The 17,920-nt window shown below is 37.6% G+C and overlaps 1 protein-coding gene across 2 annotated transcripts; it reads left to right on the top strand.

The window, feature by feature from the left end:
- Positions 1–318: 318 nt before the first annotated feature.
- Positions 319–16,226, top strand: ppp2r2ab (protein phosphatase 2, regulatory subunit B, alpha b). 2 transcript variants are annotated; one of them, XM_073816058.1, is made up of 11 exons: positions 319–518; positions 1,266–1,398; positions 2,889–2,970; positions 9,208–9,305; positions 9,517–9,682; positions 10,389–10,501; positions 12,101–12,278; positions 12,382–12,546; positions 12,634–12,803; positions 13,203–13,294; positions 15,520–16,226. In XM_073816058.1, the coding sequence occupies exons 2-11, from the start codon at positions 1,390–1,392 to the stop codon at positions 15,791–15,793; spliced, it is 1,347 nt and encodes a 448-aa protein (XP_073672159.1). In that variant the 5' UTR covers positions 319–518; positions 1,266–1,389; the 3' UTR covers positions 15,794–16,226. The 2 variants fall into 2 exon arrangements, with proteins under 2 accessions (XP_073672159.1, XP_065146554.1); XM_065290482.2 differs by having other exon boundaries at positions 321–518; positions 1,266–1,396; positions 2,893–2,970.
- Positions 16,227–17,920: the final 1,694 nt, after the last annotated feature.

The raw sequence follows: 17,920 nt of genomic DNA, 5'->3' as shown, positions 1-17,920 counted from the left end.
GTAATGTCATGGTAAAATAACATTTATATTTTTATTATTATATTTTCCTATGCTAATTCATCCTTTAGCTTATTTTAACACAACCTTACTATTTGTTGTTATTGTGATACTGCATACTGATTGTCATCATTACCTAAATAAAGTGTGCATCCTTTGAAGCAAATTACATAAACATAAAAACGTTACATCATCAGCCCCGGTAGCATCCAATCAGCTTGAGGGCTTTTACACCCTCCACACACGCGTAATGAATGGCCAATGTTGATGACGTCAATTCAGGGAGCGGATGCGCCATTTTGAATGTTGAGAGGAGTGTAGGAGGATACAGCAAAAGAGGGAGGATAGTGGGAAAAAGTCAGGGAGTCTTTAAGATTTAAAAGTGAACATAAGAAATATCAGTAAGGCTTCGTTTTAAGATCCGTTTTCATTCATTCTCAGACGATTTGACTTCAATAAAACAAACCCGGCAAAGTTTTTAAATCAGTCCAGCTACCACAAAGCATCTGCAGCAAGCGAAGGTAAGAGGCGGAAGTGACGCAATAGATGCAATATTTGGAGATTTTTTTCAAACTATAAGTACAACCTTTTTTAAGATATTAATTAAAAAAAAAATAGAACTATTGTTACAAGACTATATTTGTTTTCATAATATTCGTGATTTGAAAAAAAAAACTAAAATGTTATTTGTTGCTTAGTTGTTTATTTATTTGTTAATTTAAAATAATGTAAATATTTATTTATATAGTGCATTTAATTACCACATAAATAAATTCTATAGTTTTCATTAGACCTCAAAGGAATATTTGTGTTTTACATGTTTACATTACACAGCCATCAGTATATCCTCATGAACTAAATAGGACTTTGAAATTGGGTTATTGTCATTATTTAAATTCTCTTTACTGCCAAGATTCCAATATCATGTATCATTAAAAGTCTCTATTGGTACTGTGTGAGAAATTGGGATGCATTAGGATTTAACAACAGTCAGCACTACGCAATTCACGAAATATCTGTTAGACGTGTATTATGTTGTAAATGTAATGTATAATTACATAAAGAGCATTTGAGGAAAATAAGTTAAAATGGATTTAAGACAGACTGATGTACAGTACAAATCTCTGAAGGTGCAACAACAGCATTATCATATTGTTTACATCATAATTACTGTGCATAACTGAAATCACTGACTATTTATTGCATTTATTACTTTGCCTTTATTTATAGTTATTATCTATTATTACTAATGGCAGATTGTTCTACAGTGTTTACGTCCAAGTGCTTTTATTTTGAAATTCCACATTTCCGGCGACTGTCTTGGAAATCTTGCTGTGGTCGCTGCCTTCACACTGCTTATCAAGACTTGGGTCCGACATCGCCTCTCTCGCCATGGCAGGTAATAAGTTTATGAGCTGCTGAATCTGAGTTTTTTAATCAAACTGCGGTGTGTATGACGTCTGCTTCTGTTTGTTTCATCCATCGCATACAGTGTGTTGCCCGCTAATGCAAAGATTGTAATGAAGCCATCATTAGCGTTACTGACAGTAGCCTAGCCACTTAGCTGCCTCGTTTCCCTCCAGTTAGCCAGAAAATGAGCAAATCGGGTTTTAATGGACGTGACGATCATTTTCGCATGTTTTACTAGTGACTGGCCCTTCTCTTTGATCTTGAGTGTTATGTAACATTAGTGCCAGGTGTTTTAAAGATGGTGTACATTTGTATGAAAATGTGATAAGCCCTCATCGTTTGTTAGCTGAGATACATGCTCAGGCTCCTTGATATTTCTTATATCAGTTGTTATAATCATTTATCGATACATTACCAGCCTCTTACTCTGTATGTATATACAAATCACCTAGATTGATGTATGAATCTGCTCGACGTATAGTTTTCTTTTAATCATCTTTAATAAACTAGCGAACTTTTACCGGCATCTGCAGAGTCATGTGCAGCTGATAAACCGCCGCGCGCTTCCTCCCGTGACCGCTAAAACCAAAATCTTAAAGAATGTGAAGATTTTATTTTTTAAAATTTTATTGATTAGATGCTGGGACTACAAATCTCAAAAAATTGTCGTGAGGTTTAAGGGTGGGGCATTCAGTTCAACGTCATTGATAGGAAATTATACGTGCTGTATAACCATCTGCATCACTTGGGGAAGTTTAACTAACTTACAGTAACCACAGTTTACCCATGACATTTGTATTAAAACTATGTTAATGATACAAATGGCGAGCAATCCACCAATAAACCATGGTTACTTGACTTTGAATTTTACATGAATTAATTTTATTGTCCATCAATTTAAATTGTATGCACTGCTTTAGCAAAATTCTTTTCTCCTTTCCAAATTACTTAATAATTGAATCACTAAAAAAGTAAAAATCATATTTTCTTATCGAAGCAGGCAACAAGGCTGGTTGTTTTGCCCATATTCAGTCTCCTGTACTCACTTGCCTTGTGAACAAACCCAACCAGTTTGGCTCTGCCGTACAGTCCACTGGGATTTGCCTCAGCCTGTTCTTCCCACTCATTAAAACATGATGCAAGAGCATCACTTACAGATAATGAAAACTGCTATATTGCTATAAACACTCATATTTTACTGTTTAAGAGTTTTTGAGCCTTTGGCTTTATTGTGTGTCTGAAACTATGAATGTATAACAAATTTATATTATGTAGACCTGAGTAAATGGACATGAACTCTACTTCTTTTCTTCACTGACTGCCTTCTCTGCTTTGTATTGTTGCTTAGCTTTTTCTCTTTTGTTTTAAAAGCGATTAAGAACACCAATCCAACATTAGAAAACAATCACTTATATTTTTTTTACCATCAGGGGTTTTAAATCTGTTTGTCTCAAAAGTTGTTGTTTTTTGTTTATATTGGTTTAGGAGCCGGAGGCGGGGGCAATGATGTGCAATGGTGCTTTTCGCAAGTAAAAGGGGCGATCGATGATGACGTAGCCGAAGGTGAGTGCCCGTAAATAAACTCAAACTGACCACATCCTTACCCATCTCAGGGTTTTTCTTATATGAAAATGTGGTGGAGGTAGTGCTATTCTGATGCACACATGCATTTGTATCATGGCTCAACAATTCACTTTACAAAAATGTTCATTACACATTACATTAATTAAATACAACCTAAAAGCAGCTGTGGCTTCTATTATTGCTTTTATACGAGGTTTGACTGGCATGGGGTTATGTACGTGTATTTTGTAGATAATCTGTATCTGTATGAATGATGCATGCTAAACAAAATACTTTTTAGTCAGTTTGACTAAGGCTTAGTTAGTTCACACTGCAGGTCTTTATGCTCAGTTCGGATTTTTCACATTATCATTTAAATGCGACATCAAGTGACCCTCAGGAGCAGAAGATGATATGACATCAGACGCAGCATGCGATGTTTGCCGAAATGAACATGGATGCTGCTCATAAAGTCTGATGAAATGCGACATGGCCATTCAGACTCAAGTCGCATTACAATACATCAGATATGTATCCAATTAAGGACCACACATGAAAGTGTCCTGGGTCTGATTTGAAAAAATCTGAGTGCTGTTAAGACTGTCATAAGAAAATCAGATATAGGTCACATTAGGGCAAAAAGTCAGTGTCAGGGTCACTTTCACGTGCGGTGTGAACATAGCCTAATATTTTTTTCCAGTGTACATGATTTAAATAGCTACCAGGTTGAAATTATGGGATTTGTAGGGTGTTATTTGTTTTGCTTGATTTATCAAACTAGATTGCCATCAACATTAGCCAGAACTGATCTGTGTTGAGCTGTATTAGGCTTTATGGCCCTTATATATTTATCAGCTCTGGCTCTCCTTAGGAGTCTCCAATAGCCCTGCAGGTCTTATTTTATCAAAGAACAAATTGTTCTAAACTGCACAATGTTCAGTTTCCAACATTTAGCTTAATTTGTTTGTAATGCAGAACACTTGGTTGGAAATTTATAAGAACCATTTCCATTGCATAGTACCCCACAGTTTGATTTGGGTCAGCTCACCTCAGTTTGGCCTGGTTAGCTTTTCCATCGAGTTTAGTAACACTTCAGAGTGGGAAGGATTATAGGCGTGTTGTTATATTTGCGCTGCCTACTGCTGTGACATCATACAAGTGAGAGCGTCGTTGTACATTCCCATACATTCATTTATTTGTCAGTCCACCACAAAATAAAAATTGACCACAACAAATAGATGCTAGGACATTGCGTTTATCACATGACAGTTTCTGTACAAACACCGTGGGGTCAGCCATCGCGCTCCGCTGAGCCTCATTTAAGTAGCATTTAAGCATATATGAGAACATGCGCGTTGCGAATGTGCTGCCACAAACTGCAAATATGGAAAAAAAAACTGTTTTGGTGTTCCTGATTCTCAACCTGTGGATGTTTTTCATCGCTAAAAGGGAGTTTGGGAACTTAGAGCAGAACACAGATGACAACATGTTTGCTCGAGACAGCGCAAGCTAGCATGAAGGTAAAGCTAATCTTTTACATTAGGGACGATTCTCTTAGACCAATCAGTGATCTACTGTGTTTTTGCGTCACGTTTTGGTATTAGCTTGGGTCAATTGGAACCCCAACCGAGGTGGTAGTAAAAAAAGTATCGGGTACTACATACTGCACCTAGTGGAAAAGCCCCCAGAAGTAAGCTGACCTGACCCAAACCGTTGGGTATTATGCAATGAAAAATCTCCATATGTCTGTAGTGCATTGTTATAGCTATATAACCTTTTAATGGGTAAGATGCTTATGCATTAGTTGCACTTCCTCAAGGCCACGTTCATTGTGGATTATAGACATAACTGTGCATTCATTTATGTGTATGCATGGAGAGCTTGTATTACATGTTGATTCATGTTCATGCCAAAGCTGTTTGTGAATCATGTATTTTGCTTTTTTTACTGCTTTGTCTGGTTAGGCACTATAGCTAAGAAGTCTTGTTTTTGAGCAATTGTTTGTTGTTTTATGTTAGCCTACAATATTAATATAATTGCATTGAAATGGTGTGCACTAAATAACCCCAAAATAGTATTACCATGCACCATTTTAACAAATATCATGTATAACATCAGTCTAAGAGTAAGGCTTGTAAAACACGCAAAATTGAATCTGAATCTTTAATGGTGCTGTGTGTTGTGAACCAGTCTATTTAAATGAACTGTTGCAAAAACTGATCTGCAAAAAAAACTGCATTTTTGCCGTTGAGGTTTATATCAGAAACGCTGTGAAAGTGTCTACCTTATTAATGCCATACTCTTAGGTTTTCCCATAAAGGGCAGGTGAGCGACTTTACTAATAAATGAAAAGTGCATTAATATAAATGCAATATTCATGATGTTATCAATATTCTTAAGTATGATAAATGTTTAATGCATTACCAAACCGATGGATAATTGAATAAATGCCCCACCAAATCTAAAGACCTAGAACATCTTTGCCTAAAGGGTTCACTGTGATTTAAGCACTTGCCTTAGATACTTCCGAAAGCTCCTGGGCTTTTTCAAAATGAGATGGTCTCTTTTATTAGTCTTTTAGTCTGGTGCAGTGACTTTCTTTGCACGCAAAAATACACCCAGGGAATCTCTAGCCCCCTTTATTGGCCCCTGTGGGATGTGGTCTTGCACAAAGGGTTTATTCTTTTCTTCTGTGTCCTTCTGCTCTGCCGGTTAACAAAGGGTTAAATTTGTATGAGTCAGTCCACTGCATTTTGTGCGTCCAGCTGCCCATCTATGACTGATGCAGGAACAGTGAGGCAGCTGTCTCAGAATTGCATCTAGGTTACAGATGTGTGTGTGTGTGTGTGTGTGTGTGTGTGTGTGTGTGTGTGTGTGTGTGTGCAGTTATATTTAAAGATTCTGGTTCAGTCGGTCAAGGCAAAAATGAGTCTAAATTCTGGTTGCTAAATCTTTAAAGCGAATTAAATATGAAGTACCCAAAATATGGCAAAAATCAATACATATAGTTATAGACATTTTCATATATTAGTATGTAAATATACACTTTCATAAATGTTAATACTTCTTGTTTGGGTTTTGTTAAACTATTTTCCACAGTTTGTTTTTGATTTTAACTTGTTGTAGTGTGTGAGTATGAGCTTCTTTATTCTGTTGAACACAAAAGGAGATATTTTGATAAATTATGGTAAGCAAACAGCTGACAGTACCCACTGACTTCCATAGAAGGAAAAACAAAAACCTTTGAAGTTAATGGGTACCGTCAACAGTGTGCATTTTTTCTTAAAATATTTTCTTTTGTGTTTAACAAAATAAAGATACTCATACTGGTAATTATGGGTTTAGAGTAAACTACCCTTTAATTTATGACCTTATTTAAATGCACAATATGTAAGATTTTTGCATTAACCTCTTCAACCCTGAGGACCCTGTCCCGGGTCCAGAATTTCGTATTTTGACTTAATATAAAATATTCTTTTAATCTTTGATGCTCCGTCATGGACCCCAGTAACACATATGAGATACTGTTTGAAAGCTTAGAGTCTCTACTTTCTGCAGATATGCATCACTTTGACACATCTTTTACTGTAAGAAAGTTATTTACACTTAATTTACACTATCACCCCCCCAATATTTTATTATATCATTTAATATTTACATATTTCATATTTTTCAAAAATGACAAATATGGGCAAGTCTTATATCAAATGAAAGCTCTCACTCTCAGGAATAAGGCTACAGCATTATTTTTGTTCTATTATCAACACATATCCAACAATCATCGAATGAATAATAAGGTAAAAAATTGTCTTTTGTAAACATATGTGAAACTTGAGTGTGAACTGCCTCAGATAGCACATATAGCCAAAAATGATACATCATCTTTTATTTTAGGTCCTACTCTAAACAATGAGTCCATTCACAGCATTTTCTTTGGTTGTTTGCATAATTAATCCCTAGCTTTTTATTATATGTGCAAAACAAAAAATTAATATTTTTATGAAAAATGTATTTCCGCACCCTTCAGTAAAATAAGAATATCTTTTGAATGCGACATGATAAAGAGTTCATTCTTTTTTTGGGTGTTTACTGTCTGCTGCTGGTAACAGCCAGAACTGTCTACAGTCTGCTAGAGCACACAGAACCAGAGTTATACACTATCAAAGACAGTGTTTACAACATAAAAAAGAAAATTTGGTGTTTCATCATATGAAAAACAACATGAATAACAATATTTGTCACAAACAGCAGCTTTTTATGTAACTTCAAAGGGTTTTCTTTAAAATGATATAAAGAAATTGCATTTATTCCACTGTATGTGGTTATGGGAGCACTTCAAATGTTTTTAGGCAGAAATGTTATACAAAAAGGGTATTATTCCTCCCTTCAGTTGGAGTAAAATAACTTTTGCATAGATTATGATAGAGAAAAAATTCCTTTTTCCTCTGTAAGCTGACAATTGCTGGAATCAAACAAAACTGTTTGCAGGGACCTGAGATACCCAGAGCCAGAGTAATATACTTTCAAATAAAAACTTTAGAAAAAACATCAAAAAGCGCCTATTTATTTTTGTGTTTATTAGAGGCCTGACATCACATACAACCATGTTGAGCACTTTTAACAGTGTTTTATGTAATTTCAAAGGGTTACCTGTAAAATGATACCAAACTTTTGTATGTAAACCTCTGCATGTGGGTATGGGATGCTTTTGAAATTGGGTAGGCCAAATCCAGGCGAAAATCCCCAAAATAGCTTCAGGGTGTAAGAAGTTAAAATATAAAAAAAACACTAGCATATTGTTATTTTGTTCACATGTGTACTTGCATTATCCCAAAGTGTTTTCAACAATGTTTGAATTCAGACGCGAATTTTGATGCATATATGTATTTAAGGCCCATAAAGCGGTGGGCGACTTGTACGCGCATGTAACACTGTTGATTGTGTTTTAATGGCTTAAAATAACTTGTTTTTAAACTGCTGTGTTTAAAGGAATAGTCCATTTTCTTAAAAGAAAAATCCAGATAATTTACTCACCACCATGTCATCCAAAATGTTGATGTCTTTCTTTGTTCAGTCAAGAAGAAATTATGTTTTTTGAGGAAAACATTGCAGGATTTTTCTCATTTTAATGGACTTAAATAGAGCCCAACATTTAATACTTAACTCAACACTTAACAATTTTTTTCAACGGAGTTTCAAAGGACTCTAAACGATCCCAATCGAGGCATAAGGGTCTTATCCAGCGAAACAATTGTCATTTTTGACAAGAAAAATACAAATATGCACTTTTAAACCACAACTTTTCGTCTAGATCCGGTCGTGATGCGTCAGCGTAACCCCACGCAATACGTCATGACGTCAAGAGGTCACAGAGAACGAACGCGAAACTCCGCCCCAGTGTTTACAAGTGTGTTGAAAGAGGACCGTTCCTAAGTTGTTGTATGTCAACTGATACTAATTAATGTCTTTGTGTCCGTTAATTGTTTACAATGGTCTGCAAATGTGCGTTTTATATATGTAACACGTGACCTCCCTACGTCACTACGCATTTACGTTAGGTCACGCTGGACCGGACCTAGGCGAAAAGTTGTGGTTTAAAAGAGCATATTTTTTATTTTTCTTGTCAAAAATGACAATCGTTTCGCTAGATAAGACCCTTATGCCTCGTTTGGGATCGTTTAGAGTCCTGTGAAACTCCATTGAAAAAATTGTTAAGTGTTGAGTTAAGTGTTAAATGTTGGGCTCTGTTTAAGTCCATTAAAATGAGAAAAATCCTGCAATGTTTTCCTCAAAAAACATAATTACTTCTCGACTGAACAAAGAAAGACATCAACATTTTGGATGACATGGTGGTGAGTAAATTATCTGGATTTTTCTTTTAAGAAAATTGAATATTCCTTTAAATATGTGTACAGACGTTAAGTTTTCCTGACCACGTGCACAGCAACGTGACATGGGTGCGTAACCTCGATTGAGACGATAGTCCAAAATCTCTACCGTGGACAAATTTCTACCAGTTTATTGCCCACTCATAACATCACCCATAAACATGCTTTGTGAGTCGACTACAACGGCCATCATTCCACGCTGTTTAACAGCGTCATCGAGCTACACGGTTGTTGTTTACTGACCTTTAAAGGTGAAATAGCATATTGTGCCTTGATCAAAATTGGGTATACAAAATTTAAGGAAATTTGACAAGTTTTAAGTGCATGTATGTTTCTGCCCACCTAACAGCCGACATCATCTCTACTGTGGAGTTCAACCACTCAGGGGAGCTGCTAGCCACAGGGGACAAAGGCGGTCGGGTTGTCATCTTTCAACAAGAGACCGAGGTAAAACTTCCAAACATTCATCCAATCCAATTAGGGCTGTGACGGTTGTCATAACCACAGCACAACTCTAAATATTCTCGAAATTGAATTTGTGTATTACCACCACGGTGGTAAATACTGCCACCATCACAGCCCTAAATCCAACATTATTTCCGCTTTTATTTTTTTCACGCCTGTCGTTCTGACTGTGGTTTCCTTTATGGTTCTCCAGAACAAGAGTCAGTCACCGTGCCGTAGTGAATACAATGTTTACAGCACATTTCAGAGCCATGAGCCTGAGTTTGACTACCTGAAGAGCTTGGAAATCGAAGAAAAGATTAACAAGATTCGCTGGCTACCACAGAAGAATGCTGCACAGTTTTTGTTGTCTACAAATGGTGAGTAAATGCTTGGCTGCAGTTGTTTTTTTTTTTTTTTTGCCAAAGGGCGTTTGTAATAATGTCTTATGTGCAAAATTGAGAAACAAAATGTAATGAATATTCTTAAAAGTTATGAACAGATTAAAGCATAGAGTGGTACACACGATGCATTGTTCAATGCTGAGTCCTGAGGGGTTGAATTAGGCCCAGCTAATTCTCTAAATCACTTTCTTTCCATTCTGACTCACTGCAAGTGTCTTCATGCAGTGTAGAAATGTTTGCGATTGTGTTATGCAACCTGTGTGTATTTATAAAGACTCTATGAATCAACCTAATGCTGAGCGTCTAACCACACTGGGAAAAATTTGGTGTGGGAACAATTTTGCAGATGTTTTGGAACACCACCATTTTCAATATTTAACAATGTTCCTACCTCAACCTAGACAAATTAATACATCCCTATCTTTTTTCAATGCGTACACTTAATCTTTGTATAGCATGTTGTGAATGTGTTAGCATTCAGCCTAGCTCCATTCATTCCTTAGGATCCAAACAGGGATGAATTTGGAAGCCACCAAACACTTTCATGTTCCGCATTATTTTATTTTTTTTACAAGTCAAACTAGTTCTTAGTGTAAACTGATATTGGAAGGCAGGGGGATTGTGTTACCTGATTATTTTGGTATGATTGAAGTTAAGCTGTTTTTTACTTTTTTCATTGCAGATAAAACTATTAAGTTGTGGAAGATTAGCGAACGAGACAAGAGACCAGAGGGATACAATCTTAAAGAGGAGGACGGCCGCTATAGAGATGCTACTACTATCACAACTCTACGGGTGCGTATACTTGCAAACAACTGCCTGGTGCACCTTGTCTTCCAGCACAACAGACACACTGAGACTTAGACTGAAGTATGGTGTCCATTTCTTTGAAGGCATGCATGTGTGTGTGTGTGTGCATCGAGTCTTTTTCCAACCTCCCCTTTGTTTGCCAAGGGTGCTTGCGACTAGGGATGCAACAATTATAGATTTTGATGGTACGGTTTAATAAATAATCACGGTTGTACGGTTATTATGGATTCATTTATTTTACAACATTAATGTACAAATTCTTTTGTATTTTCAGTTTGTGTATTTTTTTCTACAATTCTTGGATTAATAATAATAACCTAGGTGCCTTTTGACTTAAACAGTATAGGTGCCTTTTGAAACCTTTATTCATTTTAATGATCTTTTGAATAAATTTAATTTTACATTTGGACTGAATAAACATGTCTTTTATTTTGGTTTGTTTAAAGTATTAGTAAAAATGGTAAGAGCCTTTCAAAACGTATAATACTAGGACCAGGTACTGCAAGTCATTTTGACAGGTGTAGCTTAATATTACACAAAAATCAAATATAAATATTAGGGCTGGCAGCATTAATGTGTTAACTCATGCTATTAATTCATTAATCATTTATGCGTTACAATGACTCAACGTAATTAAATGCAGTCAGTCAGACTACCAGGAGCCCCAGCCCGAGTTTGAGCACCAGCAAACCGTCCGGTTTGATCCGCGAGCAGGAGGTTTTTAATGTTGTACAGACCGATTGGAATGTGGCTTTTTCATGTATGTATGCAGGCGCACACACACACACACACACACACACACACACGTGTCATGCACGCACACACAAATCAGATGCACGGACCACCAAGAGACGCGTCATGCATATTCTGGGGCTTTGTCATACAGTGCACCCTTTTGGTGGTTTGTGGATGTGGTTTGTGTGTTCGTGAAACAAAACACACGATTACTTAACCGTGACATTTTCAAGCACGGTTAATAGTGAAACCGGTTAATCGCTGCATCCCTACTTGTGACATAATGTGGCTGTCGGTAGCTTAATTTTTGTTGAGAGAGACCTGTCAATCAATTTTGAATGCACATTTTAGCAATTACCTTTGTGTCGTTGTTAAACAACAACAGGAAAATAAAGAGAGCAGTGGACCTTGCATGCGAGGTCAAGGGGGGTTTCTTTCTGTCTTACTGATGCGTGTGGGGATGCAGACTGCACACATGTTGGTGCAGTTTACATTAAAAAAATATATGCATGTCAGGTTTGGGTAAAAAGTGATTCGGGTCATTTTGGGTCGGGTACATTTCTTTGGTACATTTCGGTAGCCTGACACACACATCCCCAAAAATGTTCAGTCCATCAATTCTATGTGGACCACAAGCGATGTGATTTATATTCTTGAACCCCTCCCTCAGACCAATAAAATCTGAGAGATGTAGCGTTGCATTTTCACTTGGTAAAAACAAAGATGGAGAAGTGATATTTACAACTCCGTAACAAAAGTCGATGTCTGTATGTCGTCTTTTACCTTGATACTGTGGGTTACACCATTCATTTTCTATTTCTCTATTATAACCTCTGCTCTATTCTACAGGTGCCAGTATTCAGGCCTATGGATCTCATGGTTGAGGCCAGCCCACGCAGGGTCTTCGCTAATGCCCATACCTATCACATTAACTCCATCTCGGTCAACAGCGACAATGAGACCTATCTGTCTGCCGACGACCTGCGCATCAACCTATGGCATCTAGAGATCACAGACCGCAGCTTCAGTATCCTACAAAGCACATTGGAAAAAAATATTTGAACTATAAAGTACACATTGTTTTGAGTTGTCTTTCTGTCTGTAGTGTTGTGGCTTTAACTCTGTGCCAGACATTGTGGATATAAAGCCAGCGAATATGGAGGAGCTGACGGAAGTGATCACAGCCGCTGAGTTCCACCCTCACCAATGCAACACTTTCGTCTACAGCAGCAGTAAAGGCACCATTCGCCTGTGCGACATGCGGGCATCAGCACTTTGTGACAAGCACTCTAAATGCAAGTATCAGACGAGAAACGGCACAGGCAGATCCATCTCACAAAGCTAGCTAAGATATCTAAAAGGTGCGTTTTTGTCCTATTTAGTGTTTGAGGAACCAGAAGACCCAAGCAATCGCTCTTTCTTCTCCGAGATCATCTCCTCCATCTCTGATGTCAAGTTCAGTCACAATGGCCGCTACATGATGACCAGAGACTATCTGTCTGTCAAAATCTGGGACATCAACATGGAGAATCGACCTGTTGAGACATACCAAGTGAGAATTCAATAATGTATTGCTGATGTTATGTCAGATATCATATGTTATTTTAGGTGGTTTAATATTTGTCACCTATGTATATATTTTAAAAGCATGAAATGTAATTGTTGGCATATGACAGTACCCCTGTAATGAGTCACTGATTCAAAATGCCAGTATGTGTTTAAAAAAAGATTAATACCAATTAAAGTCAGTGCCAGTAGGGGGCGATATATGCACTATGTAACTGCAATGTCAATGGAATGTAAAAAGTCAGCAGTCACCAGAGACTGTAGATCAGATTGACAATCATGGTTCAGATGAGGGAACGGTTGACATGCTGTCATCTGGTTGATTTGTGTTGAGGGGGTTGTTTGTAGTATTTGAGGTCACGATCTTCTCTTGTTGCTTCCACAGGTTCACGAGTACCTCAGGAGTAAGTTGTGCTCGCTTTATGAGAACGACTGCATCTTTGACAAATTTGAATGCTGCTGGAATGGGAATGACAGGTCAGATATGATCATTGTATATACAAACACTTGCTATTCTATTGTCATTTCTGCATAATCTCTTTTGTATCTGAATTTGTTATTAAATGTGGTTTATGCAGTTTTAAAGGGGACATATGATGAAAATCTCACTTTTCCATGTTTAAGTTCTATAATTGGGTCCCCAGTGCTTCTATCAACCTAGAAAATGTGAAAAAGATCAACCCAGTAACTTAGTTTTGGTAAACCATTCTCTGCAAGCATGTGAAAAAAAGGTCATTGAAATTTGGCTCCCCTTTTGATGTCAGAAGGGGATAATACTGTCCCTTAATCTACACTATACAACCACAGCACTGTCATTTAGTGCAGAGATCAGCTCATTTGCATTTACAAGGAGTCACCTACAAAGTGACAATTTTAACATGCTCCTAGTTGTCAATCATTCTGGTGATAAGTTTACGTAAAGCCGTCGTACGTGCTCGTCCCTAGGTAGTTTTCGCTTTCTGCGCATCCGCACTTTCAGGTGTATATATGATATTTTGAGGTAAAACTTTACATACGTACTCTGGGGACACCAAAGATTTATTTTACATCTTAAAAGTATAGTGGAAGATTTTCTCGAATTTTAGAAAAGAACGCTCTCCACTTTTTGAAAAAATGCACATGCGCAACACTCCACCTGCTGCCGAGAGGGAACGACTATTAAACGTGTGTACAAGAGATCGTCGTGCAATGCAAAATGTCAAATTCCCTTCCGTGTTTTATTTACTTCTTGACGCCTCAAGACATGATCTGCAATGGAGAAGTAGCTTGTTGCATTTGTGTAATAAATACTATGGTGAACACATTGGAATTATAAAAAACACACAAGGTTTTAGAACATTTCAGCGTGATACCTTTACCATTTGGTCATAAGGCTACTTCAGACAAATTAAGATGTTTACCTTGACTTGTGCCAGGGCTAGCATTGCTAATCATAGCTTACATCAACTTTTACTAGCAGTGATTTTAAATGGATTTCTCGAAACTTTACCTGTCAAGTAGAAACTTTGCAACTGAGGCATCAGTGGGAAGCGCAACCTATGCTTTTACCTACGCCAGCGTGTGAAATATTCTCCCAAAAACACTTTTCTTCAGAGGCTTTTTTCTTCTTGTCATACAACGTAGACACTTTTTCTCTTGCAACCCTAAGACATTTTGAAAAAAAAAAACACTGTGAGAACGGCGAGCTTCACATAAATACGGCTTTCTCACTAACTTTAGCGAACCTGACAATTTTTTTTTCAGTATATTACATAAACTACACAGAATAATAACTGTACAGGTAAAATGCTAGATTCTCATTTATATCTGTTGGTATGTTTGCTTTAAAACACAATCAGCCTTTTTCATTTAAAAGTTAGCAGACACAGAACTCGAGTCTTGCGTGGCACTCCTGCTGGGCCCTTGACCAACTCTTTATCTCGGAGAGAAGTGTCTTATCATTTATAGACAGACTGAATGCCTGTGGTCAGGGACAGGGGAAGATTGGGTTAGCATGTCATGGTTGGTTTGTTATTGACGCAAAACTTGCAAAAGGTTCAAGACGAGGGTTAGGTGCCTTGTTTAGGGTCACAGTGCTGGTCCATGTATTGACACTTGTATGTATAAAGGATTAGTTAGTTAAAAAGTAGCCCTTTATTATTGGGCTGGTGTCCCACAGACACCGATCAGACATCGCTTTAACCTTATATCTGGCAAAGTGCAGTGTTTAGTAGTGTAATTGACCGATATTTTACTAGTAATTTTGCAACCTAACTATAACATTTAATTGCACAAACCTTTTTTTTTTTCACAAAACGTGCACGTTGCAGTACGCAAGGTCATTTTGCACAGATAAAATTCACCCACACAGCACTTTTTTTACAAACAAAATTATGCCAAAGCTTATTTTTGAGCATGATGCTAATGGTCTAATCCGATTCAATGGATTGTGCTAAGCTATGCTAAAAGTGGTACCGCCAGACCCGTAGATCGGTTGAATGGTTTCCTAAAATGGTAAAAAATCTAATATTTAACTCTAGGCGAGTTGCAAAATGAAAATATTTTCATTATAAATTATAATTTTAGTCAAAAAAGTTGATATGACTTAGTAAATCAAGTTGTTTAAACATTTAAGTGCAACATTTGTTTTAAAGTGTAGATTTGCAGGTCTGTTAACATAGCGGTAAATCTTTATGGTTCTGTTTTTTTTTGCTTTTTGTTAGTGTGGTGATGACTGGATCCTACAACAACTTCTTCCGAATGTTGGACCGCACCCAGCGAAGGGACGTCACCCTGGAGGCCTCGCGCGAGAGCTGCAAGCCCCGTCAGGTTCTGAAGCCTCGCAGGGTGTGCGCGGGCGGCAAACGGAAGAAGGATGAGATCAGCGTGGACAGCTTGGACTTCAACAAGAAGATCCTACACACCGCCTGGCACCCGCAGGAAAACATCATTGCCGTGGCAACCACCAACAACCTCTACATCTTCCAGGAGAAATGAAACTAATACTGTCGGTCGCGGGGAAAGAAAAACTCCGAACCTCTGTCTATGTGAAAAAGAGAAACTAGCAAAAATCATTTCTGTGACAAACACCATCATCACATACCAACCTCGGCCTACTCCAGGACAGGATGAACTAGTGAAGCCGGCTAGTGGCTGCCAATACTGAATAAACTGGTTCAAACTGGTCTGGAGAGGGTGCGACCTGGCTCTGGCCTCAGTGGCACCGTGATACGCGCCTTGCTCTGGTGACGTGCCAACCTCTGTCTGTACCCTCCATCCTTTTTCCCTTTACCCATAAGTCCGAGCCCAGGGACGAAATGGGCGGCAGGTTCCAATCTTTGAAAGATTTCAACTATAGTTTTTTTTTTCTTTTCTTTTGTTTTTGTCTTTGGTTTATCAAGGTGTCTGTATAAAAACTAATTTGAACTCATGTGAATGTGTCGCTGTGTTCTTTAATGACCGATATGTTGTTTGTGCCATTGTAATCGTTTTTTTAATGTTATCAGAGAAACTGCCAAGTTGTTTAGTTTTAATTCTGTTTCAAGAATAAGTGTTTTTTTATTTGTTTAGTTTACTACACATTCTATACATTTCATACTGTTAACTACACTCCATACAGCTAGAAGTGATTTTGGCTGTGTCAAAGTGCAGGGCCACATTATTGCATACATTCTCACGGTGCCCCAAAGAGCTTTTTTTGGCACGATCCGGTCTGTGGCACGTATTGCCGCTTGCCGTGTTTGCTGTTGTAGTTTATGTCTGCACTTGTTTAAGCACATACACTCGGATTGGACTGCTCACTCAGCCTTACAGGATTTATTTTCCGTTGTGATCCATGCCCACTTTATGTCTGCTCTCCTTCTCTCTCAAAGAGTAACAAGTTGAGAAAGATTATAGAGATTATGATAATGAAATGGTATTTATAAACTGAACAAACAAATCAGAGTTGTGTTCTCTTCTTTTATATATGCAAAGCATGCTGAAAGGGAAACATAAAACCAAAAACAACTGAGCATTATTGACACATGCAAGCATTTTAAAGAAGTATCAAATGTGTGGTTTTGGAAGTAGTGTGATGTTGGCGAGGCAAAAGCTGATCCTAGATCAGAAGTATTTGAGACATTTAAAAGTATGAATTCAACTTCCTTTATGAATCCAAATCAGTTATGCTTTCCTCTGTCTCCATGCAAAGGTGAACAAATACAAGTACCCTGTTGGGTTTGTAAGTTGTCTCCTACTATTGCATGTATGAAAGCATGCAAGCATGGTACAAAGTTGTAATATTTTGCATACGGTCTGATTCGATTACATACCAGATTTGGAGTCCCACTAGCGCCACCAACAGTTCAAAGTTTCATCTAGGTATAAATGACCATGGCAGCTATATGAGGCCATAGAAACTAATTTTTCTTTCCTCTTATTTTTATATTCTTTAGGTCATGTTGATATTATGCGTGAGTCAACCAGAGATCAAAATTGGCATGATTCATCAGCGCAATTACTAAAAAAAATACCTGCGAAGTTGGGGGTGGTGCCAACTAGTCCCCAAGGCTTATATAATTTGATATAATTTTCAGTTAATTTGGCCTATCATAATTATAAAAAAAATCAATTTCGAAGTTTCATATGTTTGATTTGTGTGACATTTTTCATCTGCCATATAGGGGAGTTCCTGACAAAATTTCCCAAGGGGGAAAAGGTTGCCAGGTGGTATTTGGGCAAAGGTTGGTCGTTGTCACCACAACGCATACATTTACTAATAGCGCCCCCTAAAAGTCATAAATATATTGTGCGGTAAGTGCTTTAAATCAGGGGTCAACCCTAATTAAACACACCTGAAAAATCAAATTCAAGTGTTCAGGATTGCTTGGAAATGAAATTCAGGTGTGTTTGGTTAGGGTTGGAAATAAACTCTGCAGGACAGTGGCCCTCCAGGACCCAGGGTTCCCCGCTCCTGCTTTAAATGATCGAGTTCAATCGGTTTTATCACCATCAATAATGTCCAAAAATACTTCACTTTAAAGAATTTGTGCCCTCAAACAATTTACATATGGTTTTGTTATAGTAAATGAGTAGTTGCCATGTATTCAGCAGTTTGATTACCATGGTTTTATTGTAAATATT

This window comes from Paramisgurnus dabryanus, chromosome 10, assembly GCF_030506205.2.
Source record: "Paramisgurnus dabryanus chromosome 10, PD_genome_1.1, whole genome shotgun sequence".
Lineage (NCBI taxonomy): Eukaryota > Metazoa > Chordata > Actinopteri > Cypriniformes > Cobitidae > Paramisgurnus > Paramisgurnus dabryanus.
This window is presented reverse-complemented; position numbering and strand designations above follow the sequence as displayed.